Source organism: Calypte anna, chromosome 2 (genome assembly GCF_003957555.1).
Source record: "Calypte anna isolate BGI_N300 chromosome 2, bCalAnn1_v1.p, whole genome shotgun sequence".
NCBI lineage: Eukaryota > Metazoa > Chordata > Aves > Apodiformes > Trochilidae > Calypte > Calypte anna.
This window is the reverse complement of record NC_044245.1, coordinates 24,836,333-24,853,033: the sequence shown is the minus strand read 5'-3', so window position 1 is coordinate 24,853,033 and position 16,701 is coordinate 24,836,333. Positions and strand designations below refer to the sequence as shown.

General features: G+C 36.6%; 1 protein-coding gene across 4 annotated transcripts in view; it reads left to right on the top strand.

Annotated features, from left to right (window-relative positions):
• Nucleotides 1-16,701, top strand: part of SGCE (sarcoglycan epsilon) — a 33,246-nt gene that overhangs the window by 12,215 nt on the left and 4,330 nt on the right. Inside the window, exons 2-11 of one of the 4 annotated variants that reach the window (XM_030444532.1) lie at nucleotides 1,938-2,060; nucleotides 4,722-4,879; nucleotides 6,257-6,329; nucleotides 6,900-7,098; nucleotides 8,675-8,837; nucleotides 12,108-12,319; nucleotides 13,070-13,096; nucleotides 13,808-13,996; nucleotides 15,578-15,621; nucleotides 16,503-16,549. In XM_030444532.1, coding sequence (XP_030300392.1) covers nucleotides 1,938-2,060; nucleotides 4,722-4,879; nucleotides 6,257-6,329; nucleotides 6,900-7,098; nucleotides 8,675-8,837; nucleotides 12,108-12,319; nucleotides 13,070-13,096; nucleotides 13,808-13,996; nucleotides 15,578-15,621; nucleotides 16,503-16,549 — 1,235 coding nt within the window. Of the gene's footprint in view, nucleotides 1-1,937; nucleotides 2,061-4,721; nucleotides 4,880-6,256; nucleotides 6,330-6,899; nucleotides 7,099-8,674; nucleotides 8,838-12,107; nucleotides 12,320-13,069; nucleotides 13,097-13,807; nucleotides 13,997-15,577; nucleotides 15,622-16,502; nucleotides 16,550-16,701 lie in introns of those variants that run through there. The other 3 variants (XM_030444533.1, XM_030444535.1, XM_030444534.1) reach the window with 3 other exon arrangements.

Genomic DNA, 16,701 nt, shown 5'->3' with positions numbered 1-16,701 from the left:
TGGATTTCAGGATCCATTTTAATTTTGTCTTTAAGGTTAAATTATCAGTTAAATTATTAGAAAGATAATCTCTTCAGTATTGTGTTAAAAATACTTTCCAAAAATGGTAAAAAGCAAGTGCTGTTGAATCTGATAAATTTCCAGAGCTTGAGACTTAATTCTAGCTTGAAGAGTGGGAAGTCGGCAACTAAATGTAGAGGTCTACATTACAGATGTCTGCATCTCCTCTCAGCTGCCTCTGCAGTCAGTGGAGATCTAGTCAGAGTAGTCAGGAATCTGGGACATGATTCATCTCATTTTACTGGAGAAATCACATTAATCAACCCTTAGAAGAGCCTGGTACTTCTTCACTGACTATAAAAGGAGCCTGACTAACTCAGTTGTGGATGTTGTTTCTATAGTCATCTAAAATTAGGTGAGAGATTCCACACGGATTACGTGGTGAGAGGGGTGGAATGTCTGTGATTAATGGGTAATTAGCAATGGCTTTTTCAGCAGATCTCAAGTAAGACTGATGTAATGATAAAGCTGGAAAATTATACCAGAATTAGAAAATTACGTGAGCCTGGTACACATTTCAAATGCTTACTGATCCAGGTATTGAAATAATCTCTTTTATCTTCCAGAAGGTATGAGTTTGTTCCTATGAGTTTGTTATGACAACTTTGGAATCTCTTCCAGAGTTACTTTTCCCTATGAAACCACCCCTGTGGTAAATTTCCCTGGTGTTTGGCCTAGAATCTTTGTGCAGATGTGACTTCCAATTAAATTTATTTCAGTTTAGCAAGCAAGGCAGGTAGCTGTGTGTCACTGTATCTGTGATTTACCTTTATTTACACATGTGTAATCCTCATCTTACTGGCAAAAATTATCATCAATGATTGATTCTTTCAGGGCATAGACTTAAAAGTGAATAGTGATATGATCTACAGTGTCCTCCTAAAAAAACATGAGAAACATGTGTTAGTTTAGTATTCTTCGTACTGAATTTTTAAAACTGTTGATAAAGTGGTTTCTTAACTATTTAATGTATCAAAATGATACATTTTTCTAATAATTACTCTAATTCATTAAAATAAGTATATAGTACTGTGTCAGATGTGCTATGCCTAAGTAAGATATGCTTTTGTAATATAAATTTGTAATTTTGTAAAAAAATAGCATATTACATTTGCATATGCTGGATGTTTTGAATTAATTTTCCTTTAGGTTTTTAATTCTGAGTCCTGTAAAATACAGCTTCTTTTTTTTTTTGTTTTTGTTTGGACTCTGACATTTAACAGGCCTTCCTTTTTATGCTTCAATACAAGCACAACATCTTCAATAATGAGTTCTGTAATAACATTTTTTAGATGTATGTTATCAGAACTTGGTCTGAGAAAGTCAAGCCTTAAGAACTTTCAGAAATCCTCAGCTGAAGTGAATTGCTTTGTCCTTTTCTGCACAAGAACTGAAAAATCTACCATTTCCATTCAGTGAGGAATAAGATTGGTAAGGTTCCTCTGTATTTTTCATATTCCTTATTTTGCTGCAAAATATCAAGAATCACAACTGTATAATTCATTTAATGTATTATTCATGTAATAGTACAAATAAAGCAACTATAAAATTAAAATAGCCTCTGTCATGGTTTTTTTTGTTTTGTTTTCTTTTTATTGCAAAAACAATAAAGAGCTAATACAGCTTCTGATATCCCAAGGTAGCTGGTTTTGTTTATTCCAATATTGAAAGGGGTCCTGTTGGGCAGAGAGAGGGTTTGCTCTGCATTCTGTTCTTACATCTGTGCAGCCTTTTTAAAAACCTTATTAACAGGTATCTAATATTTGTTGCTTTCCTTCTCCCAGATGCCCACATTTCTGTTGAAATGCATGCAGTTATCTAGAGCATGTCTCATTTTTGCTTTTTTTCTGTCTCTTATCTTTCCTTCTGCTTTTCAGTGTACACGATTCTGTCTAAGGTGCACTCTGATCGGAATGTTTATCCTTCTGCTGGAGTTCTTTTTGTTCATGTTTTGGAGAGAGAGTACTTTAAGGGGGAATTTCCTCCGTATCCAAAGCCTGGTATGGGATACTAAGATCTTCCATATTATGTAAAAATGTATTTAAAAATGGTTTTTAAATATTCAAGTTTATTTAGTGTACCTTATGGTTCAGCATATAAAATACAAAGGACAGTTTTTAGTTTCTGTTGAAATATCTTCAAATGCAATGAAATCTGTGGTCCTATCAGTTTAAAATGTTCTGTTTTGTGATCATCATTTACAAAAAGATGCAGCATATAACTGTATATTGTGGAAGATGTGCTTAATAATTTGGGATGGCATAACAACGCATATATCTGACATTAGGAAATAAACCTTTTCTTCACTTTTGCATTAAATATTACATTGTGGAAATTAATGTGTGTCAGAAGCACCATTTATCTGATCATGATTTTGGACACAGTATGTATCAGGCTATATGAAGCCTATGAAGTTATATGAAGCTACATGAAATAAAACAAAATTGAACTTTAAATCATATATGAGACTACATAATGATGCTCATTTTAAAACAAATATCCTTTACAATACACACTTAATCCAAACCTATTTCATTGATAAGCTTTTGATTATTTGGAGAGTACTGTTTTCAAAACTCACTTTAAAGAAAAAATAAGCTTCTGTTAGCATTGGTTAAATTTTGTCATCAGCATAACCAGATGTTTTGGAAATCTCCTCTCTTTGAATAATGAATGCTTTTTCTGACATGTATACCTGAGGCTTCATGTCACGTGAACAGTGTGTAGAGTGAAGTTAATCTCTGTCCCACTTTTCTCTCAGTTTTGGCATCTAGTTGGAAAGAACCTGGAAATTTTACTTATCATTGAATCATAGAATGGTTTGGGTCCGGTAGGGATCTTTAATGGTCATCTAGTCCAACCACCCTTGCAGTGAAGAGGAACATTTTTAGCTAGATAAGGCCCCATCAAGCCTTACCTTGAATGTCTCCAGGGATGGAGTCTGCATCCATCCTCTTGTGGCAACCTGTTCACTATTTCATTGCCCACATAGTAAAGAAATTCCTAATGTTCAACCTAGATTTGCTCTCCTTTAATTTAAGACTGTTGCTTCTCATCCTATTACTCCATGCCCTTGTAAACAGTCCCTCTCCAGCCTTCCTGTAGGCCGCTTCAGATACTGCAAGGCTGCTATAAGGTCTCCCAGAGCCTTCTCTTCTCCAGGTTAAACAACCCCAGCTATATCAGTGTCTTCACTGGAGAGGTACTCCAACCCTCTGATGCTTTTTGTGGCCCTCCTCTGGACTTGCTCCAAGAGATCCATGATGGGTTCTCTTGAACTCTTACAGCCCCAGCCTTTCTCAGCATTCAGGTGTTGACGTTTATGAGTCTGATTTCAGGTACTGCTGAAATTGCTGTGCCCATAGGCAATTTGTGATCATACCAGGAATTCACCATAAGGCCAGATGTTGCTATGGTCCATTTATTTTTGTCTGCTGTGATGGATCATTCATGTGGCCTATCTTGATGATGGACAAACCAGAATGGGTCAGAGGTGGCTTTCAGAATTTTTCTCCAAATCATTTGTGGTGCTGGGAATTTTGCTATGAATGCAATAGATGAGGTTTCTGAGAAGTCCTGAGAGAATTGTGAGGACAGATGTGTTACAGCCTCGTGCTGGTTTGGTGTCGTTCTGCTCCCTTTTACCCAGCCAGAGGTGTAAATGTGTACCTGTAAACTACTTGGCCTTTGGCAACATGTCTTGGTCTCTGTGCCTCTCTGGAGGAGATGACAGACATTCTTTCTTCCCTGGGTTCAGTTTCTGCCTTCTGTGCCAGCCTGCCTGTTCCCTTGGTGTGCCACTTGTCCTATAGCCGCTGCTGTGGCTATTTCAGAGGTGGAACACAGTGCAGAGCTGTCTGTGCAGGCTCAGAATGGATTTGCCCAAGTTCTGTGCCTCACCTGTAAGGTGCTCACACCACAGTGGTGAGGATCTGATAGTACTTACAGAAGCTAAAACAAACAGGAGTCCGATCTGTCTGTTTTAAGTGTATCAATAAAAACCATTAGAACTGTTGTGTGTCTTTAGAGGCTTCTAGAGATTGCATCTGGACCATTGATTGTATTTAGTAGCCATCAGCAGATACATTTTGCAGGAATATCTAGTGCTTTTTTGTATGGATTTGTTCTCTAAAGAAAAACTGCTGCCAGGCTCTTGGTGCTGAAGATCTGTCTGTGTGTATATCCTGATGCTAACAGAAGCTTTTAGGCATTGATTACAAAGCCACTCTTTACAAATGAACTCTCCCACAGACATTAGGTCTCTGGAGCCATCATTAAAAAAATATAAGTAATTGTCCTTTTTTTGGGAATTAAAGGACAGACATACGTGCTTTTGTCAGTAAGGAGGTTAATTCTAGGTGGAACTGAGCCCTAAAATTCAGACCTACGAGTTAATGAGCATGAGCACTCAGCCAACAGTCTAGGAAGTACAAGTACATTGATCTCTGCAGTTGGCTGCACTTTTAAAATATGAATTTCTTCGTACTTACAAGTTCTCAGTAAGAGTTCACAGATGGTAAAGGTTTGCAATTTTTATTTTCCTTTTCTTTTTGGAAAGGTTTAGAAAATATAATTGGAAGTCAGACTGAGGCTTTGTAGTGGAAACGTAAAAGTATGTAGTATGTTCTTGCAAATATTCTAATGTGATTTTTCTCATCTAGGTGAAATAAGTAATGATCCTATAACATTTAATACCAATTTAATGGGTTACCCTGACAGACCTGGCTGGCTACGCTATATACAAAGGACACCATACAGTGATGGAGTGCTGTATGGTTCACCAACTGTAGAGAATGTGGGCAAACCAACCATCATTGAGGTATTTTCTTTAAAATATTTAAAAAGATGTATTTTGGTTTAGTCTCAGATTCAGAACTCTCAATAAGAACTGCCTCCTTTTAAAAAAAAGTTAATTACAATAATTTTAAGACAGGGACTTAGGACATTACCATTTTCTCTTAGGTACCATTATATCCTCTTGAGAGAATGCCAAGCTGTATGACATTATATGTTTTATTTTTTAGGTATAACTAGTAAATAACAATAACCAATTAATATTCCTAGATAAGTACCTTTTCATTCTTGCCCTTTGTCTTTCTAAGAGGCATTTAATTTGGTAAATTATGAATACATAAATTATACATCTATTACATTTGTTTCTTTAATTATTAATGTCACAATGCTTTGTTGTTCTGGTTGCTGAGAAGTACCACAGTTCTGTCACTTATTACTGCTCATCTGCCTCTTCTTTGTCCCAGAAATACTGAAGGCTAAGATTAGAAAGAAAGTCTTTTTCACTTTGTTTCATGACAGACTTACCATTTTTCAGGGATTAAAAAAATAAGTAGAGAAAATAATACATAATAATACTGCTATCCAGCCTTATTCTGTATTTCTTATGAACAAGCAGTTAATAATAGTACAATTTTGGAGTACAGGACTGAGGAGTAACCATTTGCAAGCATTTCAGGCATTACATTGAAACTGCAAGATTGGCATCCTCATGTAATTTGAAGGTGTAAATTTCCAAAATGAGAGTCATGAATGTTGCATCTACCTACTACATTCAGTTCCCTGCCAGTTACAGATTCCAGGGTTTTTTTTAAAAACTACTTGTGTTTGAACAATGTTTGTAAATCCATTCATGGAGTATGACTTCACTGGGGCTGGAGCTAAAACTAAAACCCAATCCCAAAGATTAGCATTGCTGGGACCCTGGCACTCTTTGCTTTGAGTAGCATCCATAGTTTTTAGTTCCCAGGTGCTATCAATGAATGTAGATCTTTGAGTACTGATGGAGGGGAGCTGCAGGGTGGACAGAGAAACGGAGAAACTGACATTTGTGTATGGTTGTTCTTTGAGACAGCAGAAAAGAAATAATATATGTGCATGGCAGAACACTTTTATCTTGACCAAAATAGATCATTGTCTCAAATATCCCTTGGATAATTGGATTTGGCTAGTGACTGGTTGAGAAAATTTCAGTTTCCTGACTTGAAGGGACTGCATCAGTAACTCGACCTTACCTTTGAAAATGTATACTGATGACTGGATGTTTATGTGCTTCAAAATAAGAAGGCAAAGCATTTAAGAGGTGATAAGTGTTTTTAAATTATTAGTGTATTTTAGTTGATGTTTCCTTTACCTGATTTTCATATTTGCATTGTTGTTCTTGAAATCATCTTTTTCACTCTAGATCACTGCTTATAACAGGCGTACCTTTGAGACAGCAAGACACAATTTGATCATTAATATCATGTCAGCAGAAGGTATGTGCAAAATAAAAGCTTGTTGTGTTTTGAACTGGATAAGGAAACTATCTTACAGGCTCCTGTGTTGATTCCATTTGTTATTTACATCCAGATAACTTCTGTCAGGTAGGACTGTGATTCTTCATTCATAAACAAAGTCTGTTTCCCAGATTATGGCATAATTGGACATTTGTGTCTATAAAAATAGTTCTTTTAATCATATTTACATATTTACAATCTGGAGTATTGCAGTTTGGAATCCACTGTTGCTGCAGCTCAGTTTTGCCTCCCAAATTAGCATGGGTGGAATTTTATCAGTTTAACCAAGATTTACCAGCTGAGACTCTTCCTCTACTCCGCTCCCTATCTCCCAGCTGTTTTATAAATAGCCAGTGGTTTTTAGCTTAAGTAGCAGCTAATGGTACTAATTAATCATAATCACATTAGGTTCAAAATAAGCTAGTTCAAAGTCAAGATTTTTGGAAAGTTGTATCGATCTTAAAGCGGTACCACATAAATCATTACTTCTAATTCTTTGTTACGAAGCCTTTGTTTAAGGCAGAACTGTTCCTTTTTCATCACAATTAGATTTTCCTTTACCATATCAAGCGGAGTTCTTCATAAGGAATATGAATGTAGAAGAAATGTTAGCAAGTGAAGTTCTTGGTGACTTTCTTGGAGCTGTGAAAAACGTGTGGCAGCCAGAACGCTTGAATGCCATAAACATAACTTCAGCCCTCGACAGGGGAGGGAGAGTCCCCCTTCCTATTAATGACATGAAAGAGGGGTAAGCATGTGTGTCAGTTTTTGCCTTACTTTTTTTTTTTTTTTTTTTTCTTACTGAAAAGCTTAATAGTTTTTCAGGTTTTCTAGAAATCTTGCAATTACTGGTTTATATTTTGGGATTTGATATGAAGAGTTTACTGATGTTCCGTGCCCCGTTATACATGTTAGGTTTATCATGTTAGATACCATTTCAACATGCATTTTTACAATATAAGGAATAGTAATAAATTCCATTAATTAAAAGACAGTTGGTAGTAAATACATTTATTTTGTAATTCCACTCTTAGTTCTGAACAGCACTTTGGTATTCCTTTCAAGTATTTAATAATACCCAATTCACAAAACTCAAAATTCTGAAGTAAGGTGTGATAAACCATAGGTTACAAAACCACTTGGATTTCTAAGAGCTTTTAGCATGCAATGATGTCATCGTTTGTAGCTTTACTCATAGTGCAATTTAATTATGTGCTTCAGGAGCACTGTGGACTTTCATCTGAAAAGGGTAAGCTGAGGTTTCTGGGGAATTTAGGTTACTGAGTGTAAGCTGCAGGAATGCCTTTTCTCCAGTTGTGATTCGTAACCATACATTCTGTTGTGAAAGCTAATACTTCATTTAGGAAATTTATAAGGATTCAATCTTTTCAAAATTTAGTTGGCAATAGTGCTTTTCCCTGGAAAAACCCAAACAAACCCAACAACAACAACAAAAGGGATACCTTATTATTTGTAGGTATTTTAGCGTGAAGGAATATTTAAGAAAGAGCAGAGGGTTCAAAATCCAAGATGTGTGCAGAAAACATTGATTCAAGGTCTTTAGTGCATCTGGAGTTTCATGGCTACATTTCAAGCAGTTAGATAATGCCTGAGATACTATGTGGCAACCAGCACCAAATTTCTGTTTCAGGTTCTGCTGATAAATTATTTTCTAGTGCAGCAGAACGTTATTTTCAGCAACATCCTACATAATTATGTATGAAAATGAACAGTATGCTTAACACAGTAGCTCTAATTTATGTACTTTAATACTAAATGAAGTATTATGGTACGTTCAGCTCTCAGTATTCTGCAGATTTTGTTGGCAGTGTGTAACAGTATGGAATATTTTAGCAGAAGCTGAGGGCTTTAGCAGGTTCATATTAGTATCAGATTTAAAAATAACTAGTCCTCATAAATTTTATTTGGAAACATGGGAAGAAACTCTTAAAAACATACACTGAGCAAGACTTAAGATAAAATTGTGTTTTTAATGTGATTTTCAAAAGTAGCACTGTTTTACTTACATGAAGCACCAGCACTTGGAACTCTATGACTTCGTATCCATTGACAGTGATGGTAAGCAAACATGTACATTTTGCAGCAAAACAGAATACTTGTACTAAGTAGCTAGAAAAATTCTTTTGATTTCAGTCTGTTCATGTGCTTAGGTAACATAGACTCTTAAAAATAATTTAAAAAAATAACTTCAGTCTTTAGAGCACAGCTGAATGTTACTGTGAACAACAATAATGTTTGGAAGAGTACATTATTATGGTCTGTGAGAGGTATCCTGACAGTCGGACACTCATCTCTTTCTGCAGTGTGTATGTTATGGTTGGGGCAGATGTTCCATTCTCTTCCTGCTTGAGGGAAGTGGAAAACCCACAAAATCAGCTGAGATGCAGCCAAGAAATGGAGCCTGTAATAACCTGTGATAAAAAATTCCGTACTCAGTTCCATATTGACTGGTGTAAAATCTCTCTGGTGAGTTGTTTATTATTGCATAAAAATTATGCTTGTCAGAATACAATATTTTATGCCAGACATGAGTTTTATGCCAGTTAAGAGTTTTGCCAGCCTGGCCAGATAACTCTTCCAAATTCCACTTTATCATGACTGATTGACACTGCTTTCCATCTAGCAGCCACTCTTATGGTTGTGAAAGGATTTTGTTATGTAGGCTGAATTCTCTTAGAGTTGAGCATCAGTGAAACCATAATACTAATTTTCAGCAGCAGTGATTTATGCAAATGGGCAGAGAACTCCAGGGCTTACAGAACTAGAAGGAGAGGATTATTTAGGTGGATGTAGTGTGGTATTTTAGTGTGCTAATACAACTAGTTACCCTTGATTTCCTAATAAGTGTGCATGTGTCTCATATATGCTTTCTCAAATAGCACTGAGCAGTTAAAAAGTATTTCTGTACTGTTAAAAAATATTTCTGAAAATTGTCTAAAGTGTATTGCATGTTAAAAATGAAATAACACAAGAAACCAAAATAGTGTTGACTAATGAAATCAAAATAAATGGGAACATCCTTCCAATGAATATAACAGAAATTATAAATGAACACTAGACCATTTGCCATGGAAGGTGTGTAATTCCTAAAGAGGCTTTTTAAGGTTATTTTTGTTTAATTCTGGTAAGGAAAATCAAGAAATGATAAAGTACTGGAAGAGGATGTTTTACTATCTTTTGAGCGAAGATGGTGAATGTACATAAAATAAACTTAGATTGTTACAATAATAAACTGTTGAGGTGCTTCAGACATTATCCAAGAGGAAACTGAATGGGAGATATGAAAGTCTGGCACAGTATAAAACGTGTTAAGTATGAGGAAAAGCATTCACACACAAAGTTGATAAGGTAACTTCCAACTCTTTCTACACGTTCTAAATTAGAAAAGCTGTTAGAAAGCTGGAAAATACTTGCTTTCAAAAGAATATCCAGATCATTTAATTTTTATTGGCTTTCTGTTGAGAAAAATGCAAAAGGTACTTGTAAACACAGGAATACTTAGCAGCACCAGAAAAGTAGTAGAAGGCAGTCAGTCTTTGTCAAGAACAAATTATGCCAAGTCTTTGACTTCTTCTACAAGAAATATCAAAGGGGTAGCAGCAGTGTTATTTCTTCTTGGTAAGGTGTTTTGATACTGTCTCATTAGGAAGCCCAGGAACATGGTGTAAGTGTAGCTAGGAGCTAGTAGAGAGCTGACTGGATAACCATAATCATAGCAGAATTATTGAAAATGCCTTGCCACTCTTCAGTTATAAGCTGAACAATGGAATATGCTGATTTAATTAAATTTGCAGTCCCCATGAAACTTCAAGTATCTGCAGGTGTACTGAAGGATGGGAAAGAATACAGAAAGGTCTTGAGATGCTGAAGAAACAGCCTTAGAGAACAGGGTGAATTTCAAAAGGAGCAGCAGAATAGGAATAGTGTAAGCACAATAAGCAGTGCTGATGCAGAATCATTAGCAGTTCTGCTTCAGAAAAAAAAGTTACTGATAGTAACAGTGGCTCATAAACTAATCAGGAAGCAGCATGGCTGTGATGTTTTGGGAAAAGCAGAGATCACCTGGGGTGTGCAGCAGCAAGAGGCTCTCAGAGAAGTGGAGTTTTCTGCAGCAGCATATATAGAGTCCCTCTTGAACTCAGCACTTGTTTTGGCTGCACTCCATGATAACAGAATTTAAAGAGTCTCTGGGGTGTTCACTGTTGTCCACAGCGTTGCTGCTGCACGCTGTAACCCGGTGCATCAAAGGGAAAAAGCAGGCAAGGTTCCCTCTCTGTGATCCCAGCCTGCTTCCCACAGGGACAGCCAAGCAGCAAGTCCCCCAGGATCCATGGGCTGGGTGGGAGTTGAGCTCACAGCATAGAGAGAGTGAAAATACAACCATTGTATTCCCTTCTTCCCACTTCTTATGAGGTGACCTTGGCAGTTTGAAACTAAATCAGAGTGGTTTAAGTCTTGTGTCCCAACCTATGAAGAGAGGAGCATCCTAACACTGCTTTCCCATAACGTGTTCTCATGCTGTGTGTGGGCTCCTGTCAGTCACATCAGTCAGTGCATCAGTATTCAGTGTGATGCTTAGGGCTTGAGATACAGCTAAGCAGCCAGGTGGGACTCAGTGTATGTAAGGTAAGAGACACTGCAAAATTAATGACTGGAGAATACATAGATTGATTTTTGTCAAATTATCTTGCCCTTATATATACGTATGCCTTTGAGGCTCAACAAAACATTATTTCTGGCGTTCCATGAAAACCTGTTCATCCATTTCCTAAGTTTTAATACACCACTTTATGACTTAAAGTGTATATCATAAATAAGTTACCATCAGCTGGAAGATTTCTCAATGAGCAATGTCAGGCAAAAGGTCAAGGTTGTAGGCAAATGTAATTTATTATCATTAATGATGTGGAGAAATTTTTAATACCAAAACTGATAAAATTTAGGAGTAATATACAACTGAAGATAACAAAAACATGAAAGCAGAGAACTGAAAAGTCATGTGGAAAAGACATCAGCTAAATGCAATATGAAAGTTAGTAGCAAGAAAAGACAAAAGTTAGTAGCAAAAAAAAACCAGAAGAGAGACCAGGAATGTCTCCTTTTGGAGGATGCATTGAATTAGGAGATAGAAAAAGCTTGGAACCCTGGCTCTGATGTATTAAATGCACATCTCATGTCAGGGAGCTTCCTGCAGTAGAGCTGCTCAGTCCCCAGCAGCAAAGTTCATGCCTCTTGCTTTTTTGAGCATTGGATGTGAAGCTTGATAGGAAGGAGGAGGAACAAAGTCATAGGTACTCCTCTCTTCCTGTCTACCACCTTCATACAAGAGAGGGCAGTATTGTTATGTAGGAAGACCAGTAAGGCCTGGATTAATTAATTACAGAGAAATCAGTATCAGATAATTTGCAATAAAAATGCTAACTGAATTTTAGTCAAATTCTGTTTGTGTAAGGTATCTTTAAAATTAATCTGTAAAAAACATAATATCTCTGGTAGGCACAATATAAAGTATTAATATAAAATTACTTATCACACTGATCAGAAGCTTTCAGCAATGTGTAAGGTTTTCTTTTTTTAAAAATAGTGATTGGATGAAATTGTATAGAATTTGTTCAATGTGTAATACATATTCTTTTGTAACTTATGGTTTCTTAAATACTGCCTGGTTTTCCATTCGGTTCTTTTATTAAATAATTGTCTTTTTTTTTCTTTTTCTTTTTTTTTTCTGGGTATCAGGTTGACAATACAAAACAGGTTTCCACCTTTCAGGAAGTGATTCGTGGAGAAGGGATTTTACCTGATGGTGGGGAATACAAGCCACCTTCTGACACACTGAAAAGCAGAGACTATTACTCGGATTTCCTAATTACACTGGCAGTGCCCTCGGCAATAGCACTGGTGCTTTTTCTAATGCTTGCCTATATCATGTGCTGCCGACGGGAAGGAGTGTGAGTACTTTAACACACTAATAAGTAATTGCAGATTTTTCAAAGATTATAATGCATAGAAGGCTATCTGTCAGAGGAGTTCCATTCAGTTCATTTAAAACATTTAAAACAGGCCAAAAGACATCTTGAAAAATAGAAATATTTCTCATCTGAGCACATACAGTAATTTCCAAGAGAATGCATACAGGGCCTTTAGTTGTTGTAGCTGTCAGGATTAAAAATCTCAACCTATACACAAAACTCCACAAAATCTCCACATGTGCACAGCTCTCCAAAATGCCCCAAACAAATAAAATACTAATAAAGTATCATTGGTTCAGGACAATATTAAGTAATTTCTAAAATGCTAACTTGTATAAACTAAGTCTGGATGAGGAGATGAACTGAATTTAGACATACTATAAAAGAAAAACACATAAAAGGAAAGCAGCAAGTAACCTAATTTCTGCCATTTCTTACACGAATTACAATTTCATTTTGTCACAGAATTTATTTTAGCCAGAAGCTTGTTCTTTAACTTGCATTTCCATTTCTCTGCCTGTGTGTCTGTGTGTCTGTCATCAGTATCACATCTCTGTACGTGCGTCCATCGAGGCCTCAGCATAAACCCCCCTGCAAATGCTGCCAAGTTGCGTTTAGCAAGAACCTTGTCAGCATTTCCTCATCATGTACTATTTTCATCATCAGATAGATCTAATGTTCCAACTATCAATGCTATTATTTAATTCATAAATTTTGTTTTGTTTTTAGGGAAAAGAGAAACATGCAAACACCAGAGTAAGTGTCTTCTTTCCTGTTATTTTTCTTTTGCCATTTAATTTTCATTCTCAGTAGCTTGTCATGCTTCACACATGTGTGTCATAAACTTCTTTCATTCTCTCTAATCCATGGTTTAATTCATAAATGTGAAAGCTGCTTTTAAATCAGTCTTGGCAAGGATAGGAGACCAGAATAAAAAGGGTTTGAAATTAATGACTGTCAATTAAAAATAAAACTGTTGTTAGAATAAATATGTTAATATATAATTTAAACTGCTGGTTATTCAGCTTCCTAGCCTGTATCTTAAAGGCAGTGGACAGAAGAACATATATCCTGGAAAGTATCCAGTGCCCGTATTATGGAGTGTTTTAAAATTAATCTATGAAGTTTTTATTAATCTGCCATGAGAATCAGAAGTTAACCAAACCTTTTATTTTAACTGCAGCAAATAAAAGGAACATTAGCTGTAATTTGCACATCCTTGGATCTTACAAAAAAACCCATACAGACAGCAAAATCTAATCGAATAATTACTGCCTTAAAAATTGAATAAATCCAATATTTATTAAATTAACAATATAAAGGTTTACTGTAATCACTGCATTATGGAGTTTGTAGCATGCACCAAAGTCCTTCTTATTTTTAAGAAAATCAATAATTGTTAAAGTCCATTCGTTTTGACGGAGCATCTAAAATACGTATTTACTATTTTATTTCCTTCTGAAACAGCATCCAGCTGGTCCACCACAGTGCTATACAGAAATCAACCAAAGAGCTTCGTGACATGTCCAAAAACAGAGAGATAGCATGGCCTCTGTCAACACTCCCTGTGTTTCACCCGGTCACTGGTGAGATTGTACCTCCCCTACACACAGACAGCTATGATAACACCAGCATGCCGCTGATGCAAACGCAGCAGTAAGTATTTAAAGTGCATTTTCTTCTTTTTTTTTCTTAAAACACCGTGGTGCAGGATTTAACTGTGGATTCCAGTGCTTGTCAGTTGAAATGTGTTTATTATGGAGAGATCAGCAATGATTCTGTAGTTCAGGATTGCTCTGATGCTTGCATTTCAAGCAAAAAGAGAGGCCGCCTGCTGCAGAATTAACTGTCTGGGTTTCAGTCTGTAGACCTGGCAAGAAGGTTTGTGTGGAACAGTTACATTTCTGCATATGTTGGAGAAAAATTACTTTTGACAGAGGAATCAACTCAAATTGTCCTATTTTAGACACCCTGCCTCTTAACCCATTTCTTTGGAGTTCTGGTATAAACTATCACCAGGTCAGTGGTATTTTCATACCAGAAAATCCAGACTTTGTAAGTAGTAGTTAGTCATGTACCTGTCACACATGGTTTATGTTTGAGATGTTAACATTGAACAGATGAGCATATTCCATTGCCAATGAAAACAGTCAGAGCTCTCAGCTTTTCCATTGCTGCCATCCTCTCTCCAAGACAGAAACCAGAAAAACACTAATTTCTATTCCTTAAAGCTCAGTTATCAGTAACTTGATGAAACTTTCAAGACAGACCCATCTGGTGCTTTGCACGTTTTAATTCAGACAGGTCAGTGGTGCCATAGCAAGAAGTTGTTTCTAGAAAGGATTGTTTGAGGTCTCTGGAGATGAGCAGATGTGAGACAGTGGTCTCAGCAGTGGCTGGTGGTGTTTTTTGCAGTGGTTTCTGACAGCAGCTCCTCAGCTGGGGGGCCTGTGTGGCCCCAGTGAGGCTGGTCCAGCACCACCACTAACTTGGCCCTAATTTTCACAGGCTTGGACTGAATTCACTTCAAAACTTAGATATGTGCTAGAAGAGCATTTTCTTCTCCCTGTCCCAAAGCAAAATTCACCAGAACAGCTGTATAAATGGTGCTGTACCCACTGTACAACTGCTGTGAAGTGCTCTACCCTGTCTTTTACTGTTTCTTCTCTATTCAGGTTTTTTATGGCAGGTGCTAGAGCCTGTACCAAAGTCTTTCTTGAGTTGTTCATAGAGTATTTATCTACTTCACCTACATTCCAACCCCTTATTTCTTTCTGTAAAAATAAATTAGCTGTTAAAATAGACAGGACTCAAAAATATAACTTTGCCTTCATAAGTGAACTGGTCCCATGTGTAAAAGTAGCTGACCATTCATTCATTCATTCCACAGCCAATAATTGTTACAAATTGTGTCACCTTTTCTGTATTCATCACTTATGTAAAGCAGACTTTGTATAACATCAAAAACCTGTGGTGACTCTTTTTACCTCTGCTGTTTCACCAAATCTGAGCCTTTGAACCTACTTGACAAGTGAAATAATAGGAACCACCCTTTAACACTTATTTGTTTCAATGACTTGGCTAACCTTTTGACAACTTTGTTTTCATAGTGAAAATGGATTATTGCTTATAAGCAAAAAAAAAAAAAAAAAAAGCAGCTTAAATACAGATCTTTCATGCATAATGTAGCTCAGACTTTGCATGGAAGCATTAAAGATATGAAATCATATTTTGTAGGAACCTGCCACATCAGACTCAGATTCCACAGCAGCAGAGTGCAGGTCAGTACTGAGAAAATATTGTAACTATTAAGTGACCAGTGTGGAGCAATCACTAGTGAAAAAACATATAGTCAGTGGACAGTGGAAACCATTTTCAGATACAGTAAAGTATTACAGCATTGTCATTCCAGATTTTTTGTTTGGGGTTTTTTTTGTTGGTTTTTTGTTTTGTTTTGGTTTTATTTTGATACATGAGTGAAAACTTTGGGATGGGATTGATTGAACAAGCAGCTGAAATGTTACGTTAGGATGAGCATGAGAGACTTGAATCTGGTACAGCTGAGTTAGAAGCCTCCTCATATAAATAACTTTTTGTTACAACATGAAGCTGCAGCCTGATTCCTGACTGCTGCTACGCTCTTCAGATTCTCTAAGACTCGGGAGGAAATCCAGATTTCTGATTCCCACCAATACCAGTTAAGCTCTGAAGAAAGAGCTCTTTATTGCTGTCACTAAACACAAAGAGTTGATATTAGAGAATCTGTGGTGAGGCACATATCCCTGCTGCAGGCTTCCCATGAGTTAGTCATCACTTTTACATCATTTTCACAAATCCAAATGTACTGACTGAGGCCATGAATGGTGCCATCAGAGCATCAGCTAAGGCTGATTGTTCTCTGGTTAGTGTATGGGGTCTGAGAAAAAGCAACAACCAGAACCATGTGAAAGGGATTGAGGGTCATAAATTGTAGAAATTGTAGAGGCCAAAGTATAATTTTTGGGTATTCAAAGAGATATTTAAGCAAAATATCTATATATTCAACATAACATGGGAACTACAGCTCCAAGAGGGAGACTTGTTTTAACGTAGGAGTCACATAAGCAACTCTTTCTTTTCATTCAAAATCCTTCTTCTTCATTACTGCTTTCGGGGATTAAAGGAGAATTTCGTATGACAACATTTCAAAGATTTGAGGCAAGTATATAATAGATGCTTCTGCATTTAAAAAAAAAAATTACTGTTTTTTATATGGAAATGAAAAACACTTCTATTTAAAAAAGCCAACTGACTGCAGTTCTGCTAGCTTTGCTATCTGTGCACTTTATTATATGTATGCTGGAAATGGCAGATGCCCTTGG